General features: G+C 29.9%; 1 protein-coding gene across 9 annotated transcripts in view; it reads left to right on the plus strand.

Annotated features, from left to right (window-relative positions):
* Positions 1 to 20484, plus strand: part of LOC142328426 (uncharacterized) — a 225623-nt gene that overhangs the window by 6656 nt on the left and 198483 nt on the right. For 7 of the 9 annotated variants that reach the window (XR_012757269.1, XM_075372162.1, XM_075372160.1 and 4 more), the window contains exons 2-4: positions 13964 to 14101; positions 18213 to 18455; positions 19450 to 19906. Coding sequence is in view for 8 of the 9 variants with exons in the window: in XM_075372162.1 (XP_075228277.1) it covers positions 14018 to 14101; positions 18213 to 18455; positions 19450 to 19906 (784 nt within the window). In the remaining variant the exon portion in view is untranslated. Of the gene's footprint in view, positions 1 to 1447; positions 1719 to 7141; positions 7162 to 13963; positions 14102 to 18212; positions 18456 to 19449; positions 19907 to 20484 lie in introns of those variants that run through there. The other 2 variants (XM_075372155.1, XM_075372156.1) reach the window with 2 other exon arrangements.

Here is a 20484-nt window from a genome sequence, read left to right on the forward strand (position 1 = left end):
AGCGAATGATCTTGCCATCATAAATTAATCATTTCTGGTAATGAATGTAGACTATTCTTTTATATGGCAAGTAAGTGTATATGGTAAATGTTTTTACAACTGAATTTATTTTATATTTAGTACAGTCATAAACTATTTATTGAATTGTGCCATAGTATCCAGTAATCTGTTTAAGAATAAATAGTATGTAGCAGTAATGTAGTTCACTTATAAACAGGATTTATTGTGTATTACAAACTGTATTTATGAATAATGAATGCTTTAATAAGAGAGATTATTCCACTTTTATAACTTCCAAAATTGAAATGCATACATTTATTTTATAAATCTGTAAACACAAGATAATGTTTTCAATTTGTAGTTTGTCACAATATGAAAAATGTCCAGACACTAATGAAGTGCTCATATTACTGCAAGAGTGCTGTGATTATTGATTCTGAAATTATTTTCAAACAGTGGGTTTCTGTTGACCGTTGTGAACCAGCTACTCAAATTCTTTCATTTCAAGAGTACTTAGATAAACTTACTGAAAATTTACTCTAAAAAGGCATCATTTTGTTCAAAAAAAGGAGAGCTTATTTCCTCAACATTAAAAAGGAAAACTTGTTGGTGGGTGAATGTATTATAATGGGAGATTTCTCTCAAAATTTCCCTTTAGTGATGCAGGATGAAGTTCAGTCACATCACTGGTCAAAAACTTTGAAACTGCCACAGTACATCCATTTCTCATATGTTTAAAAAAAGGAGGAAAGTTACAAAGCCAAAGCTACTGTTTGATTAGTAGTGAGTACTTGAAGCACAGCAAGTTATAAAGTAAAAACACTGTTACCACAGGTTAAACAATTTTTTTATTTTTCTGATGGCTCCTCAGCCCAGTATGAAAAGAAAAAAATTTCATAAATTTGTGCTACCATCAAGAAGGTTTTGATATCACAGCTGAATGATATTTTTTTGCCTCATACCATGGAAAAGAACCATGTGATAGTATTGGTAGGACAAAAAGGGCTGACTAAAGCAAGCCTTCAAAGGAGAGTCAACAATCTATCTAATTGTTACACCTTCTGAAGTGTACAATTATTGTAAAGACAATATTAAAATATAACATTTATTTTCTGCTGTAATAAAAATGTTCAAGAGTTGAAGAATACCTCAGTTCTCATTATCAGGTAGTTGCAACAGTCCCAGGAACAAAAACCTTTCACAGTTATGTTCAAACAAGTCAGAAATGTATTCTGAAAGTTCGGACGACCTCTGAATTGGAACATTTATGTTAGTATCGGTACACAAGGACATTACTGTTTCTGATTGCTTTATAGATTTACCAAAGCCAAAATGCAAAAATTATGTCTGCTGTGTATACGATGGCAAGTGGTGGTTAGGTGAAGTCATTGAGGTCAAAATACATAAAGATGAAAAGGAATACCGAATACACTTTTTCCATCCGCAGGGTCCTGGTACTTCATTCAAGAAATCATTGAGGGATAATCAAACATGGTTTCAACTGGAAAATATTTTAAAGATTCTCACACCTTCAGAGCTTTTTTTATTACTACTGGAAGAGGACACAACATTACACCTGCCAAAGATGAATGAGGACTTATCAGTTCTACTCAAAAAAAAAAAAAAAAAAAAAAATGGCAGGATCTCCAAGTTATGTTAGTTTATTATCAAAAAGTGCAAGATTTATTCATAACTTCCATTAGCAGGAGTAAAATAAGGTAAAAGTGAATTGAACAATTTGTTAATGTATTTGAATTGTTTATCATTTTGTAATTATTATTTATCATTCTGTAATTGACTATTTATTAATTATCAATATATTTATTCTAATGAATTAAGTTGTAATTTTTATGAAAAAAAAAATACATATCATTATTTTTGGATACTTTATTTACGGTTAGAAGGAATGGTGGTTTTAGCAGTTTTATTGGCTTCATTACAAAATGAATTTTATGTAGTTTTAAAGTACATAAAAAGTACTTACTGTAAACATTTCAGATTTTTGCCACTTGTCCTAAATGTGGTTTTTGGGTCCCATAAACGAGAAATTTTCATAATCTTACGATTTGGTGGTAATTTTTTTTAAATGAAGGACACTGTAACAGTCCAATTTTTTAGAGTTAAAAGGTAAAAAAACAGGCCTTTTACCTTAAGCCTGTTATTTTTTATTTTGGGCACAAAATTTGAAAAAAAAAAATTTGCAAACTTAACTTCGGTAAACATTACGTGATTTGGTTACGTACCAAAATGAATCTTGAGTACACAAAGTTCAATTTCCATCTTTACTCTTTACAAAAAGCCCTTTTTGACCTCCTGTCCGATGTAAAATAAGAATGCTACAGCTCATGGAAAAAGTGACAAAAATGGCAGTTCTTACTTGTTGGCGAGTTAGAAATTAGTCTTGCTCAAAAAAAATTTTTTTTAAATATAAAAAATATTTTTTGGCCATGCAAGGTGAGTAGTTATATATCAATTATCATCAAAATCAAAAATACAGCACTGATCATTTGTTGAATTAGAATGGAATACCCCGTTACGTTACTTTAACTATATCTTTTAATTGATTAAATTATTGTATACTAATGGATAAAATGTTATTCATTTTATGTTTAGTTATCATTTTATGTTTACTTTTTACTGACTTTTCTCAAAGAAAATTATGGTATTACTTTTGGTCATTTGATGGGAGTGGGAGATGAAAATGGATTTTCTGTATATTTTAAGGTACTTATCAAAATACCTAATGGTATTTTGATAAATACCTAATGGTATTTTGATAAGTACAAAAATACCATTACTTAAATTATCGTTCCCTTATATCTTGTACGCCATTGTTTAAAATTTTCTGGCTTGAAAATCTCCAAACTACTTGATAAATTTCATTGAAATTTAGGTAGGCTGTATAGTTGTATGTCCTGAAGATGGGCATTTAAAAATTCGTTTAAGATTGGTTGAGGCGTTTTTGAGTTACACTAATATAAGGTTGCAAACATTTGAACAGGGAAGTTAGAAACATGTTTGTTAGATGCTTTGAGTTGAAACTTGGACATTTCATTGTATGGGGGTATCTATTATTAGCAGTATTGTTATTTTTATTTTTGTTGTAGTGCGTTCTTGACATGTAACTATTATTTTATGGTTCAAAGTTTTTTTTTGTTTAGAATTTTTGATTAGAATGAGTATACACTTCTTCAAAAGGAAACAAAATAAAATAATAAGTCTGAATTATTGTATAGAACTGCAAAAACTTATTTTCCTCTTGTATGGAGCAACATTCTGATCATTTTTTCCAGAATTTGTGAGTAGTATTGTTTGACATTTTCCCATGCAATATTAAATATTGTTATGAGTGAATTTTTTTTTTAGTAGAGTAAAAGGGTAAGGGGAGGCTTACTTAATGTATCCAGTATAACAGAATGTCTTATAACTGGGGAGGACTGTGTAAATATGTGACAAGCATTTGATAAGCTTTCATTGTAACTATATCCTCGGCTGCACTGCCAAAGGGCATGGGACACCATGCAGCCGTGAGGTGTAGTGGGACTCTGCGATGGAGCTGAGTGGGAGTAGGCGATCAATACGCCTCTCTCCTTGGTAGACCAGACTGGAGTTTGTTAACCTAAGTCAGGGGTTTATTTAAAGCAAGCTGAGTTCACTAAGGGAACTAGGACTAAATTTCGTTGTTTGGTGTATGTTGTGTTATTTTGCCTCAAATTAAGAGACATTCCCAAAATTGGCTCATAACAAGTAGAACTAGGCGTGGGGTTTGCGCTTCCGCAAGCTCGGTTAGCTAGTTCAGAGGGAGACGATGTAGGATATTCAAGATGTCCAGACGAGGCCTACAGAGAAAGCAATAAGCTGAGTCATTAAATCACCGATGCAATTGGCTACCGAGGAATTTGCATCGGTGGCATCCCAACGAGGCCAGGCTTATTACTATGAGATGTAAAATGTCAGAGGTTGATAGACGACTCCCGTTAAAGCCCAACAGGGCAAGGAATGGGGGTGGGGATGGCGACCGGAATGTCACTAGGCAGGTGTCTTCCCCTACGGGGTTGGGATGTAACTAACTATACCCTCATCCAGGGTAGTTGACCATAGAATTTGCGATTTTGTTCCTATGAAGAATTTATTAGGAGATGTACAAAAATATTACTATTATATACTTTTTTAACCAGTATTGTTTTGATAAGAACATGCATAAGAATGTTTTCAAAACATAAATAAATGTTTTATTTTAAGAATCATTTAATTAAAATTATATTTGGTCTTTTATGTGCCTCAGAGCTCATTATGTTTATATTTTTATCTGACTAATAATGTATAACTTTTACATGTTTGCAAAGGTTAAATGACAGTTACTAGAGGAGCAACTTTGAATTTAAACAAAGTATAATAATAGTATGATAATGTGTGTATGAATATATAAAAATAAATGGTTCATGATTGCAGAAAAAATTCATTAAGTTAAACTATTGTTAATTTTTTTCTGAAGTCAAGAAATTTATTTATGTTAATGTAAGAAATAGCCAAAGGAATGTATGTGTTAAAAATTTTCAAAATATTTAGGGATTTTCTCATAACATTCTGGAGATTACTTCTTTCTTTTTTTGATATTGCCACCTAGACTTTTGAAGCTTGAGCATGGGATGTGGAAATGGAATTTTGTAGCGTATGAAAAATGCCATGCCTGACTGTGATTCAAACCTGTGATCTCCAGATGAAAGTCCAAGATGCTATCACTCCACCATGGAAATAAGAAATTTTCCTGCTAATATAAGAGTGTAATTTTATTGTTTAGGTATTTTGTCTTCTGTAAAGGAATTATTTTTCATGGTTTTTCTGTAATAACCTAAAAATTAAAATGTGCATAGGCCATATGGTATTATATACTGTGTAGGATTTTCATTTATAAAACTTTGTAACTTTATACCTATAATGGGGTTATTTATATACATTTTTTATTAATTTTTCTTGTCAGTAAATATTTTATGAATGTCTTCAAAAGAATGATGGAAACAGAAAAGAATTAAGGCATGAAATAATAATGATTAATCGCAAATTTTACATAAATATCAAAATGGCCTTTTTTCTGCAACTTCTTGGTTTCTGGAGAACAAAGAAACTTTTTAAATAAATGAAATCAAAGAGGTTTATTTAAATACATCACTTTTTTTTATTCCTAGTGTTGCCCATTATGAGTTATTCTTTTGCCTCCCCAAAGTGCTCCTCTGAGCTTATTTATCCACTTAATTGTGTTACGTTTTCCTTCTGATATGTAGGGTGAACATAAATCATTGGCGCAATGTAACATCAGGGGGGGGGGGGTGTTGTGCAGTGATTATTATGCTGGAGAAAGCAAAATGTGTGTTTTATGGTTTCATGAGAGCGGATCTGTTATTAATATAGGAATTTTCATTAAGAGTATGGCTCTCTAATCCTCTAATAAAGACTATTAAACATTACTATCAACTGTTTAAGGATACAGAAATTTATATTACACAAAAAAAGGAAACCTTGACAATTCTTATTCCCTGGGTGAATAAGAATTACCGGAATAGCGCTAGTTATCTAGACATATGGACAGGAGTGTGCAGCCCACAAATCAAGCATTGCTAACCCAATTTTTACTTCCAGCAGCATTTTTACTTCCAAGTGTGGTGAGGGCCAGTGTGGCCCTCACCACACTTGGGTGTACATGTTAGGGACTACCTACTAGAACAATTTCCTTGACATTGGATTGGCCATGATGGACCAGTTCCTTGGCCACCTCGATCCCCTGACACCACTTGATTTTTTCCTTTGGGAGTTTGTCAGAGATAGGGTGTGTGCAACAAAGATTGTCAGTATCTGTGTACAAGGAAGGGGTTATCTTTAAACTAAAGACCACTTTCATAGTAAAAACATTTATTCTGAAAATTTTATAAATATTTTTTATTTCTCTTAAACTACAATACCTTATACTGCTTCTCTATATAATCGCCACATGAATTAAGTAAGACATGTATCATAGTGATACACCAGTTTCAATATATTCTCATCGTATTCTTCTGCCACCAGTCCATTTAGCCACTGATTAACAGGATTTTTAAGCTCATAGTCATCCGCAAATAGCTTACTCAAAAATGCTTTTAATTTCCTAAAGAAATTGTAATCAGAAGGAGCTAAGTCTGGACTAAATGGTGGTGGGCAATTGTAAATTTCCCATCCAAATGTTCTCAGTAAATCACGTGTTGAACCCGCAACATGTGGCTGTGCATTATCATGCAGCAGGATGGTGCCAAGGTCAGCTGCCCATGTCACCAATTTTGAATGGCACGCTGTAACTTATGTAGTTTCGTAGTAGGCTTCTGCATTTATAGTCGTACCATGTGGATGAAATCAATCAGCAGTATGCCAAATAGATCTCAAACAACTGTGGCTTGACCTTTGTTGGTGATTTAGAATGATGCAATTTACTTGACTGCCGTTTTCTCTCTGGCGTGTAGTACGAAATCCATGTTTCATTGCCGGTAACTATTGAATTAAGGAACTCATCACCTTTTTGTGTGTAGCGCATCAAAAATTCCAAACCAGATCTTATTTGGGTTTTTTGTGACGTTCCGTTGAGACGTGCGGCACCCAACATGCACAAACCTTTCAGAATTCTAAATGGTCATGAACAATGCGACCAATAACAGCTCTTAAAACATCAAGAAAAAGAGAAGGGCCAGGTCGAAAATCAATCTTTTCGTTGCTAGGAGCGATGATCTTTTCTGATTATCATCAGTGTGTTTCAACAACTCCTAGGTGATTATCGAGGGCCTCCTTGAATTTTCATCATGCACATTAATTCTGTTATTTCTAGACCTATCACACTATTTTCAGATGTTTCTTTTATTCATTACATTATCACTATGAATTTCAGGCAGCTTAATGTTTTGATGGTTTAAAAATGTATGACTCCATTTATTTCAGAGTTGGGGGCAACATCAATTTTCCTATTTATTTTATAACATAATAACTTACACGTAATCAAAGGTACTACAACATGACAGCTTGCAGACTACAATGAAGTGTGTACATTACTAGAATGGCCATGGTTCGCCAACCTTAAGGAGAGAGATTTCTCAGTGGTTTTTACTTTAGAGATATCCCTCATATTTAAAAGAAGAATCAGAGGTATAATTAATGTAATAACCATATATTTTTCATAATGTGTGGCATGAAATTGAATATCATTAGATGTTTTATGGACCATGAAAGGTGTTCACGTAGAACCTGTGGTTTTTTTTTAGGTTAGCAATTATAATGTTTGAGGTTAGTTTCCTCTTATTATTTAGTTCTTCCAGTTTGACTGCTTTGACGAATGAACATATTTACTGGTCTTAACATTTTTCTGTCATGTAATCTATAGATTCTACCCGCCATCGGTTCATCGCTATCCAAATTAGTCATTGCAAAGATTCACAACTCTCTTTTACAAGGGCAGGTGATGCCCTTCTTTTACAATGGGCAGCTTATAATGGAATTGAATGATGTCCTTCTGCAGGGTGGTAGAAATGGGGGTTCGTACTTTAAATCCAAAATAGCTGCTTTCTACTTTGCCCCATTTTTGAGTAAACTTCATTTAAAGATTTTTGAGTGTCAAATAGCTTATTTGTATGTGTACAGCCATAGCAGCAGCAGCAGCAGTGACAAATGTAATTGAGAACTCAAAATCGAGAAACCTCAGTGTAGTTTAATTTACTTTTCTTTTTTTTTTATGCTAATGCAGATGATTTTTTTATTACATACTATTTATAATAATAATAATTTATTAAATCTGAATATTTACTTGTGTAATTCCTGCATCTGAATTATTAAAGAAATATTCAAAAATAAAATATTTAATCAAATAAATATTGTTTTCTCACTGATATCACATTGTTTCATTGTAAACCCATTTAAAATTGTTTAAAAAAGTACATGAATTAATGCAAGTTAATATGGTATTAATGTATTTATAGTAACAACTTACATTTATAAATTGTGTGTGTGTGTGTGACATTTTTAATATACGTATGTGTGATTACATATAAAAAGTACATATATACGTGCTAGCCTTAAGAATTTTTTATTTAAATCTAGTGGTGACAGTCTGCATATGAGGGGGGGGCCCTAATTTGATACGTGGATACCTCATCTGCCATTTGTATTGCTCCAGTATATCCCTTGGATAACTATGCATTACATTCTGCTTAAGAATTGTATATAAATGTGTACAGTTTGAACTATTTCACAGAATTGGCATTGTGTTGGGTGATATGACAAATTAAGAACTTTTCAATTTACTTGAAAATATTTGAAGCAGTCTACATTTATCCGAATTGTAACTAATTTTCCCCTATGCTCTCCCTCCTGTATACTTAAGGCATATACACTCTCCTTATAATATTGGCAATTCATACATGTATTTTCGTTGATTTTTTTTTTTCAGTTATACACCATACAATTTTAAGAGAAAGTTGATTTTTTTATAAGATGACTACATATCGATTTGACTTAAATTTCTTTCATTAGTGGGCATCAACTCCTTTGTATACTTTTATAGCTTTCATTAAAAAATTTTTTAAATTTTACTATTGTCTGTCTGAAGCTTTGGCATTATTTTATTCGTATTTTACAAGGTAAACAATCATTCTGGTTGTGAGCTGGTGAGGTCTTAAAAAAAAAGAAGTTCTCAGCAATTTCCAGTTAAGTTCTTTCTGTTCTTTATTGTTTTCAGCGGACTTCGCTGTTTACCCACACTTTTGCTCTGACTGTTTATTAACCTTTATGGCCTCAAGGCTATTTTATAAGTACTAGTTAAAAGCCTCAAGCACGTTTTCAGAAAAAGTAGATGTTTGGTAGAAATGCCACAGAAATAACAATATACAAGATAAAATTATGAAAAAAATTGTAATTATTCAGTAAACTATGTAGATTGTGGTGCTGCTATCCAAAATGGTGTTACAGCCTTGATTAATTATTTAAAAAATAAAATTCAACTTTTTTTCATTTTAAAAAAAAATACTGAATTTGTTCTTTATTTGAAAAAAATCCTTGCTATTTATATCTAATCTATCACTGTTTCTGAAAACTAAACTTATTTGTGAACAAAATAATAAAAAATTTAACTTAAAAATTCATACAGAGTTATTGAAATTTTTGTTAACATTTTTTTGTTACATTTATACTTTGAAGTTTCAAAATAATTCTAAAATGGTGCGCTGAAAACATTTTACCAAACCAAGGGGTTGCCTGTGATGATACTGTACTCCAGTAACTCTAATTTCCAGTAACTCTAATTATCCCCATATTCAGTATGCAAGCTATAAAACCTTTCATTTCAGAAATGGTAATATTTTTCCATTTTCTGTATGGTTCAGACAGCCTATCTCTATTTGCATTTAAATATTGATTGGCTAATCTATTGGTTTCTTTTACCATCAGTTCAAATAAATTAAGTGTAAATAATAAATAAAAATAAATTATAGATGTGGAACCTGGATTAGGCATATGCTTTGGGCCGGGGAGTTCCAAAAATTGATGTAGAAGAGGGACATTATCTTCCGGTTCAATGATGTTTCTGTATGCCTCATCTTCTTCTGAATCCCCATGTGATTAATTCATCATCTTCTTCAGCCCCACTGTCACTAGATAATTCGAAATTGCTATCAGTATCATCAACAAAAAAGTTGTTCATTTCTGCATTGGTAAGACATCTACTAGGCCCGGACATTGTAGAAAAAAACACCTTACTAACGAATAAATCTGAATATTTTACGGATCACGGTAACTAAAACTACAACTAACACTATAATTGAAACTCTAATTTCATAAAATAATTATTATATCTATAAAAAATCCCGTATAAATGCACGGAGTAACCAAAACATAACCATGAATGCACGGAACAAACTTCTGTTTACATCAGAGATTATCGGAATATTGAAATCGATTATTTTCTAAAATACGTATCGTAAAATGAAAACACCCTACACTATCGATATCTACAAATTGTAAGCTTTAAGAAAAGATACTATATGAGCGATCTAACTAACAGTAACGTAAAGAAATATATGAACATTAAAACTACTTACCGATATATCATACGGGTGAGACTTTTTTTTTTAGCACAAGTACTTTTGTATGATATATCGTTACCTTGAGGCTGTAAGGGTTTAACATTCATTGGATTTAATTTCTTTTTTAAAGTATTTAATAAAAAAATTAAAGGAAAATACCCGCTTCAGAATGGAATTGAAAGTTTGATGAGTTATGTGAAATCTATTGGATAATTACGTAATAAAAAGTAACTTTTAAATCATGTTGTTGCTTACACTTCATTAAGATAAAAATGTTAGTACTGCTTATTATATCATAGTCATTTATGTGGTATATCATTTTATCAAATAATGATTTTGTTATAAATTTATAATATCTTAAGAATTTGTTTGTTTTATTGATTGATAGTTGTGCTATTGTTAGTTAATTGATTAGTCATTTTTTGAATTCTTTAGGTAGTTAATTAACGGCATGTTTATATTAAAGATGTTAAGAGCATTTGTAAAAATACCTGCTTTAAAAACATAGAAAATGGGTATTTATCACTTGTTTATTGACTCTGCTGCTGTACGAATAAAAAAATAAAATGCATATTTCAAACAGAAATACATTACACTGACGCATGTAATTGAAGATTCTGACTAAAAAGGATACAGAGGATACAAATGCTTAGGTATAAATAAAATACTTTTTCCAAACAGCCATAGTGCTCCAGAAATATATAAATATGGGCCTCCTTAACTGTGGAAACTTCTCTATTAGGCAAACAGTTTGACTTTAACCAAGATAGAATAAACTGTCAAAACAACCCATAGTATTTTCAGTTTTTTCTGCGTGATGCAGATTAATATTATTAGTTATATACACAAAATCGTAAAAAATTGTTTTTATATAAAGAAAAACTTCATAATAAACAATTTAAACTGTAGAAAGTATTTTAGACATTCAAGATACATAATACTGATAGATAAGATACATAATGTACTAAACAGCAGGGATAATTTCCTTTCTAATGCGCTTTTGTAATTCATGTTCAAGAAATTGAAAAATGCTGACCAAGTACTGCATTTATGTTCGTCCTGCTTCAGTTTACTTGAAGACTACATGCACTTTGTGTACGATTATGTTTTCATGAAATCCAGGACTGTTTTTTTTTTTTTTGATGTTGCATTTACTTAGTGGAAAATAGATATGAGTAGTTAAAATCATTTTTTTTTTTAGTGGTTTTGAACCACTTAACAGTACTACAGTAATTTTTTAATAAATTGTACATTTAACTTAGAGAGTAAAGCCATTATGTCCGTACTATGTATTACACTATTTATTAACCCTGTTATACTTCCTATTTATCCCAGACTTGTGTATTCAATATAAAGTATCTGAGGTGCAGTAGTTTCTTAATACCATTGCAAACTGTTGACACTGATAAGAGTTTTCTGAGAGTTAAAAGTTCACTATGTTGCCAGTCTCTACGTTGACTGAAGTACATAATAGAAGTAATAACACAAAGAAAGGCTTGTTAGCTATTAAATAAACTTTAAAATTCCTGGCATATAGGAAATAAATATTTATATTAGTTTTTATTTGCTGTTATTTATTTTTTTGTTTTACTATTCGTATATTCATTTTTTTTGCAAGATTTACTTTTATTTTTTTAAATATGGGTTGCAGCCTGTTCTTGTCAAAAGCTCAGTATTTAAACTAATTATATAAAGCAATATTAATTTTAAACAAACAGAAAGATAGTAATCTGTTAACTTCATGCACTTATAAATGTGAAAAGCTTGGCCGTGATAAAATTAACTTCAATTTCAATTCATGTACACATGACTGATGAGATTTTTTATCATTCTAGACATAATTTAAAGTAATCATACTGTTTCTTTGAAAAATTTAAAACATTAAGGCTGCAGAATAAGTTCATACATAATGAACTTATTCCAGTCCTGTATTTAAACTGTAATATTTCTTTGTAGATATAAGCTAACAAAATTGACGAACTTCCCTATGAAAATCATATAACTACTACCTTTACAAAATATTATTGAATGTTCAAAGATGTTTGTGTATAAATTTATTTCATTCTTTTTCACTCAAATATGGTCAGTGAAGTTAATTAATGTTAAAAAATTATGAGTATGTACCTATGCCAATTTTTCACTGCTTTTAAGTTACGGAAACTAGTAACTTTATTATTTTTAAATATATTGAGTTCAAACAAAGTAACATTAACCTGCTTAAAACTTAACAAATTTTGACGTAACTGAAGGAAATCAGAAAAATGAGTGTTAAAAATGGAAAACCTCAACTTTCTATCTAAAATTTTTTTCCGGATGAATTGAGGATTTCTTGTATCTGAATTTAATTTTTTTTAATTTAGTGTGCCTTATTTTTAGTATTTTTCTCTTTCCTACATTTCCTTCTTTTTTGTTTTTGTATTTGAGTTTGCCACCACAAAGTGACATGCTTTAAAAATCTGCAAAGAATTATTTTTTACTTATATTTCCATCTAATACTAGTAGAATTCTTTACTACAAGATGCGTTCTCATACTTGCTCTAATCCACTTTTGATGTTCCTTATTGTCCATTCTTTATTGCAGTATGTCCTAAATAAGAAGTATTTTATCTTATGGTTATATTGTTTCATTATTGTTTAATCATGTATCTATATGATGCTAACATAATTACATTTACATTTGCATTACATTTACATTGTGTTTTACGCAATGTTTTGCTTGTTTACTCAGTGTATGATTAAAATTTAAACTGCAAGAATAATCAAAAGGCAACATTTAATAATCGAATGGCAACAATTCTTTGTTTTAAATACATGGTTAATTTTTGGTCTTTTTAAAAGATTGGAAAGTGTAAGTATTTATTAAACTAAGGAGTGCAAGAGTGATAATTATATATAGTTTTGCCAGAATTGCTTGTAAGATAGTTTCTTTAACTTTTTTAAGTTGCCAGAACAAGTTTTTAAGGGATTACTAATAAAAAATTACTAGCATTATTTGTGAAAATTTTGATTTTTTAAAATTCTTTTTCATTAGTTTTATAATTCTTTTTCTTTATCAGAATTTTATTCAATTACTGCTTAATTACAGTTTTAATGTCTGATACAATTTTTAAACTTGAATGAAAAAATATTACTGCTAAATTAACTGATTTATTAGTTTTAGTAAGGCTGTAAAACTCTAAAGTTGTTTAAAATTAAATTTATCACAACTTACTAGATGAGAGATTTGCTGATGTGACAAGGACTTATTTGTAAAGTATGACTGATGTAGTGGATTATAATTCTGTGTTTATCTTTTAATATCCCATTTGCTACATCTCTATTGTGCTTTGAATAATAATATTTGTTTTCTTTGTATGAAGTTTTTCCTTCCACCCTTTAATATAGGTTTCACTGATTCTGGATAACCTTTTAATATATATGATCCTAACAAGATTTTAAGTGATTACTAATAAAAAATTACTAGCACTATTTGTAATGATTTTGATTTTTTAAATTATTTTTGTAATCAGAATTTTATTCAGTTATTGTTTAACTACAGTCTTAATGTTCAATTTAATTTTTAAACTTGAATGAAAAAATTCTCTGTTGACAATTTATTTGCCTTCTTTTCTTTGATACTACCTTCAAACTGTGTTTTATGTTAAGTCTGTCCCTGAGATTTAGAGTAATATGATTAAGCAAGTTCTTAAAATTTTTTTAAGGTGTTAAAACAAATATTAAATTGAGGTTATGCTTATGGATTACCCTGACCTTTAAGTCCTTTTATTGAAAATGCATGTTTTTCTATTGTAAAATTTTTTTAATCTCATTTATCTGTTTACATTATTGGTTATTTTATTCTTTTTTTTTATTAACTGTAAAATTCTCATTTACAGAAAAAGGGTTCGTTCCAAGGGTCTGTTTGATCTAAATGGTGCCCTGCAGACAGCATGTCTACACTGTCAGGGATTGCTTCGAAGGGGGAGAAAGGAAGGTCAAAATTTCATTCAATCGATATAAATTATTTGTATAGAGTAAGTATGTTAACTTAATATTTGTTATTTTGCAACTATTTTTTTTTATTTTTTGTCTGGTGTGGCCATAACAAAGTTATAATTTTTTTGTGGTGTAATTTGCTTATTCATCATAATTATGACTAATAAGCCAGATGTTATATTATTATTAATTGTAAGTTTAAAGATTTAGTTTATGATTCTTAATTACAATTTTTTTAAAATCTATTTTTAATAGATTTAAAACTTCAGGAAGTTTTGAATTCAATCTGTATATTAGCGCTGCACTTAGCTGGGTGATAAGATTATTTTTCATTTTGTAGAGGAGGTTTGTTTGGTGGTTGTTTCATTATAAGTTTTTAAAATGTAACTTTAATGAAAGACTTTTTTTGTTATAAAAGGTGTTGAGTGTAGATTATTTAAACATTGGAGGCGGTTTATTGAGTAAGGTAAATGAAAAAGAAAAAAACAATTTTTCATCTAGAAAAATTATCAACATTTTTTAGCTTGACATTTATATTTAGCTTTATGATGTTTGAGGATCATTATGTAATTTTTATAGAATTAACTCAAAATACTGTAGTCATACTTAAAATTTCTGTAAATGTCATACTCAGATTACTGTAGTCAATACTTTGTTCAGAGTCACTTCTGTACAAAAGTGGAACGAAACCATAGTGAGCCAAATATAAGAGTTGCAGATGCAAATTTGTACTTGAATTCTGCTGATTTGACCGTTGCAAGGACTCTTCCTTCTTTGGTACCTGTTTGTCTCTCTGTATCCATTGTTTTAAGTTTTGGTTTATTTCATCAACTGTTATGATTATGCACAACAATTCATTTGGCTATTGCTTGAATTCTGAAATGAAATATCAGTTCAAATAATCTTTTGGTTGAAAATTAGCTTTTCCATATTCAAATGTTCATGTGGGATATTGTGAAATTAATTGGCCATATTCAGTTGTTTTCTGACTCAATATAGTTTTGCTAAAATGATTTTATAAATCTTTTTTGTTCATTTCTTTGGTTGTCAGTTTATTTGGGTATCTGTTGTGGTGTTCCATTATTATAGTTCATTCAACCACATTTCATGGCAACCCATGTGTGAATAGTTTTAAACCAATAGTGTAGAACTGTATGTAGATTTGATTTTATTTGTTTGCGACTTAAACTATAAATAATTATATGGCTTTAGAATTTCCTCTTAATTGTACTGCAAACACAGAGTGTATGTCTCTTCAGTGAACTTACCAGATACAAACTTGAGTAACATACTGAGCTGATATTTATTTAGGATTGATCATTTCAGTAATGGAATAAAACAACTGAAAAGGAATGTTAATAGTGATGAAGTCATTTATACAATATTTATTTTTATTTACCTAACATCCTTCTATATTTTTTGCCATCATCATTTGCTTTTATATTAAATTTTTGTGTAGTAAAAATAACACCCAGTCTGAGCATTCAAGTAGTCAATGTATTTTCAGGCATAATTGAGAAAATTTGTGTTAAAACTTGCTATATAAAATGACATATAATATCCCTGCATTTTACATAATATTTTTCATATTCAGTTTTACATTGTTTCTCCAAATCCCATTTCTTATATTAAGCAGTAAATAGATTTTTTCTTAATATTTTTCTTGCCAGAACTTTTTTCGGTACTTACATATTAACGCCACCGCAGCTACAGCTTTATTTAAAAACAAAGTAGTCAATCGGATTTTGGTGGAAAATGAACAGTCTCTTTATTAATTTTAATAAATGGTTATTTATATTTATTTATTTTATAAATATAATTTAACCAAAAATTAACCTACGCTCGCTTCGCTCGCTAACCTTGACTAATTAACACCGTAATTTTTTGAGTATTTATTTAACAAATTCAGTAATTATTGCAATTATTTATTATTTAAATAATCAAAACACTCCTGTTAATTAGTCAAGGTTAGTGAGCGAAGCAAGTGTAGGTTAAGTCTGGTTAAATGATATTTATAAAATAATATAAATAACCATTTATTAAAATTAGTAAAGAGACTGTTTTGAATCTATGTTAAACTCTATATCAGCCTATTTTCCACTGAAATCCGATTGACTACTTTGTTTTTAAATAAAGCTGTAGCTGCGGTGGTGTTAATATGCAAGTACCCTCTTTCCATAGAGACAGTGTATTTTGTTGTTGGCTTATTCATATATTTTATATTATAATAAACTTTAGAAATATTGAGTAACGCAAATTGTTACAAAAATAAAACTAAACAATGGCATTAAAAAACTAAAGAAAAAGTTTGACAAATTAAGAAGGTTAGTTATATAGTTTGTAATTGTTAATTTGTTAAAAATCAAGAGAGAAACTAAAAAAATATTATATTTTTACTTCCTTATACAAAGTAAAGGAAGTATTGTGATTGCAAAAAATTTTGGTTTTTCAGATTTAACAGTAATATCCATTTTGACCATCCCTGAATCCAATTTGACTAGTTTCGGTGAGATCTATGTACATATGTATCTCACATAACTCAAAAACAATTAGCCACAGAATGTTGAAATTTTGGATTTAGGACTGTTGTAACATCTAGTTGTTCACCTTCCCTTTTGATTGCAATCGACTGGACCAAAAGGGTCCAGAAACCAAATCCAAATTTTTTTGGATTTTGGACTTTTTCTTAACTACAGTAATTAGCCCTCATTGAGAGCTTTTCGTATATTATAAGTGGTAGTTGTTTTCATTGGTTCCAGAGTTATAGTCAAATAAAATTTTAATTAATGAAATATTTGGATTATGCAAGGGGAAGGTACATGGATTAGAGAATCAGACTTCATTTATTTTTTTGTTATAATAAATTAACCTCTGAAATTGTATAAAGAATTTTTTTTCACTTTTTTGACTAACTCCTTTTTAATTTTTTTATTTTAAATGTATTAATTTATTAATAATTATTAACCTCTGATTGTAAAAAAAATGTTTCTGTGAAATTTAATAGGCAACAAGGAAGTTATGTGGGCTCCACATGAGATTTTTTTTTAGTAATTAGTGCACTTTTTTATTTGTGATAATGTAAATTAAACATTTTAAATTACTATATCATTTAATAACTTTCTTATTATGTTTCGAACATATTTTGTTATTGTTATTGTATTTTGGTTGAACTTTTCACTATTTTCAAATTAAAGAGCAGCAACTTCATTTTAATTATTTAACATGAAAATTAAGAATTTTATGTTTTTATATTTTCCTTTTTATAACTTAACTTTTGGCATAACTTGTAATTATGTTATTTAAAGCTAAAGTATAATTAACCATTTTATAATCATTTTTATAAATTATAATAAAAATTATGTGCTTGCTTGCTTGTTCTATATGCAAAAAGTGAGGACTTTATTCTTCATTTTAATAAAAAAAATCCGGTGCTGACTTTTTTCAATCGTGGAATTTTCTCTGCCTGTTTTTGAATAATTAAGGTTTGCTAATTATCTGCTATATTTCTAGTAAAGCAGATGTTTTATTTTACTGGTTGATTATTGTGTACTCTCATAACAATGGGGATCTAATAAATCATGATTTCATTATTGCTAGAATTTTTTCATAGCAGGTAAAAAAAGTCAGATTCAGGATAATAACAGGAAGTAAGCAAAAGAGAAACTATAATCACAAAAGCATTCTATTAAAAAAAAAACAAACAAACTGTAGTTTATGCATTGTCTGCAGTGGAACATAAATTAAAAAAATGGATGATATTCACTGCATTTTCTAAAAAAATATTACAGCATTTTATAATTTCAGTAAATAAAAGTATTTTGTTATTTTATTGAAATAAAAAAATAAATAAATTCATTTTACAGAAGTAGTGGAATCTAGTTAATTTTGTAAATAAGATGATGCCATAATGTAAACTACTGTTATTTATTTAGAAACTGTATAACACATTTATGCTTCTTGAAATATGGTGCCATTTTTTTTGGTTTTGTATGGTTTGTTACATATGGTTTTTGGTTTTTTAAGTTCTGTATGGTTTGTTAAATTTTTTTTACATATTAAACGGATCTAATTTTAATCAAATCCTTGAAAAGAAAATTTTTTGAAATGCTTTTTTTAACAGATTAATTTAAAAAGGTTATTTTCTTTAAGGGAGAATCTTTGGAACCGCATCAACAAAAGAACGTAGCACATCAAAGAAAACATGGAATGCAAACGTTGGGTAAAGTTCCAGCCACTCGTCGTGCACCAGCTAATTTGCCAAGTTTAAAGTCTGAGCATAGCGGTAACGATCCAGCTTATAGTCTAGTTCCAACAGGTGGTACAGGATGGGGATCCAAACCTGGAGAGACTGGTCCTCCCCCCTCATCTACGACTTCAGCAACACCGACTACTGTAAGTTTATAATAATCGTTTATGGGTTACAGTAACAATATTTTGTAATAATTTTTCCTTCAGTCCTATCGGATGTATTCTTTCCTTCAAAAAATATTTTACCATAGTTTAAAATTTTTTTATTTTACATTTCTGTCTTAAATGCTTTATTGGTAAGCAATTCTGTATTTATATATTTAATTTTTTTTATGAAGTAATATGATGTATACAGTGAGTGTGCATAATGAATAATAAATAGGAAAGGTTGCAGTTAAGTATTGGTTAAAAAATAAATACCTCTGTTTTTACTTTCCACTACTCTGGGCTGATATAAACTTGTAAGTATTAAAATCATTTTTTATATATTTATTTTAATGGGAATATTACATATATGTAATTCAAAGGTGAAGAAAAAATAGTTATAAGATTTCATGTATAATGATTACTTATATTCAGTTCAGAATGATATTCAGAATTTTTTTTAATTTGAAAATTGTACTCGCCCTGCAGTTATTTAACCCCTAACCTAGTAGTTAAGTAGAGTATTCAATTAGTTTATTAATTCTTGTGCTTGTTAGATTTATTTTATCATTGATGCTTAGATTGTTGATTTTTTTTATCTTGTGACTATTCTCATATCGTTGTTTACGGTAACTGACAAACTGTAATAATGACACTATGACAAATCTTGTGCTAGAAACAGAGAAACCCAAAACTGTCAAACATATTTAATATTTATTTTAATTTCTAGCTTTAGTTATTGTCTGGTACCTTTTACTAACCTCTTTATTGAAGGGTAGTGGATTTATTACACTTAGTGTTTCTCATAGGCTGTCATTTCATTTTTATTTAGGTTAAAATGGATTGAAAATTGACATTAATTTCCTAGGATTTTGAAAATCATCTTAAAAAAAGATAAAATAAATTTTGTTTTGATTTGTTGTGTGGTTAATATTTCTTTAGTTTCTTGTAATGCATTATTTGTCTAAATAATCTTAATTTTTTTTTTGATTAGGCCACTACTACCCAGAGTACAGCATCGACACCCACTCAAGGTGCTCCTGCAACCCTCAGTGCCCCAGTATCAGGGTCTTCGACCCCGACCACCACAACCACAGCCGCCCCCTCAACTCCAGCCCCACAGCCAACTGCAGGCACAGCAACAAGCCACGGACACGACAAATCATGGAGTGCAATCATGTCGAACAGCAGCAGCGAAACGGTACCGAGCTTCTTAGCCCATCAGTCACCGTCTTTCCAACAAGAGTTCCCATCTCTGTTTGGAGAAACTACCAGCGCATCAGGGACCACTGTCAAATCAGACAACCAGTATGGTCCAGGACCCAGCCTACGACCACAGACAGAAGGCAGCTGGAGCCAAGGGGGCAGCCGCCCTCAGGGGCCGATGGGAGCAACAGCTGGCAGCCAGACGGGGACTGCTCCTGCCCAGGGCCCCCTCCACTTCCCTCCAGGTGAGCAATAGCATATCATTAAATATTTATTTTTATAACTTACATTCAGGATCTGGAAACATTATATGTAGATTTATACTATCTATTTCATTTAATGTGATTATAGAACAAGTAAATAATAAATTAGGAGCTCAGAATTTTATTAATAAATTAATAAAGTTTGTTTACTTACCTATATGAACTTCTGTTTGATATAAATGCCTTGATTTAAAAAGATAAGATTTTAAAATGTTTTTGCTTAAAAACAATGTAAATTTGAGAGAATAGTGCAGTATCATATAACATATTTCAGATATGCTTTAAAAGTGATTTAGTTGATTTAGCAGTTGTTGCTGTAGAAAAAATTGCTATTGCTCACCATGTTTACTTATTTCATTGAATAATATTTTCATTACCGATAGTTATTACAAATTCTACACTATTAATTGTTGTACACATAACAATTACTATAAATAGTTAGCAGAATTGTATATTTAAGAATAAATTTAGTTTTTATTGTGCTTCCTTTATCAGAAACCATTGTAAAAACTAATTTTTTACGCTAATTGTTGAAGTTTTCAACTTGACAATTTAAACAT

This window comes from Lycorma delicatula, chromosome 7, assembly GCF_047948215.1.
Source record: "Lycorma delicatula isolate Av1 chromosome 7, ASM4794821v1, whole genome shotgun sequence".
Lineage (NCBI taxonomy): Eukaryota > Metazoa > Arthropoda > Insecta > Hemiptera > Fulgoridae > Lycorma > Lycorma delicatula.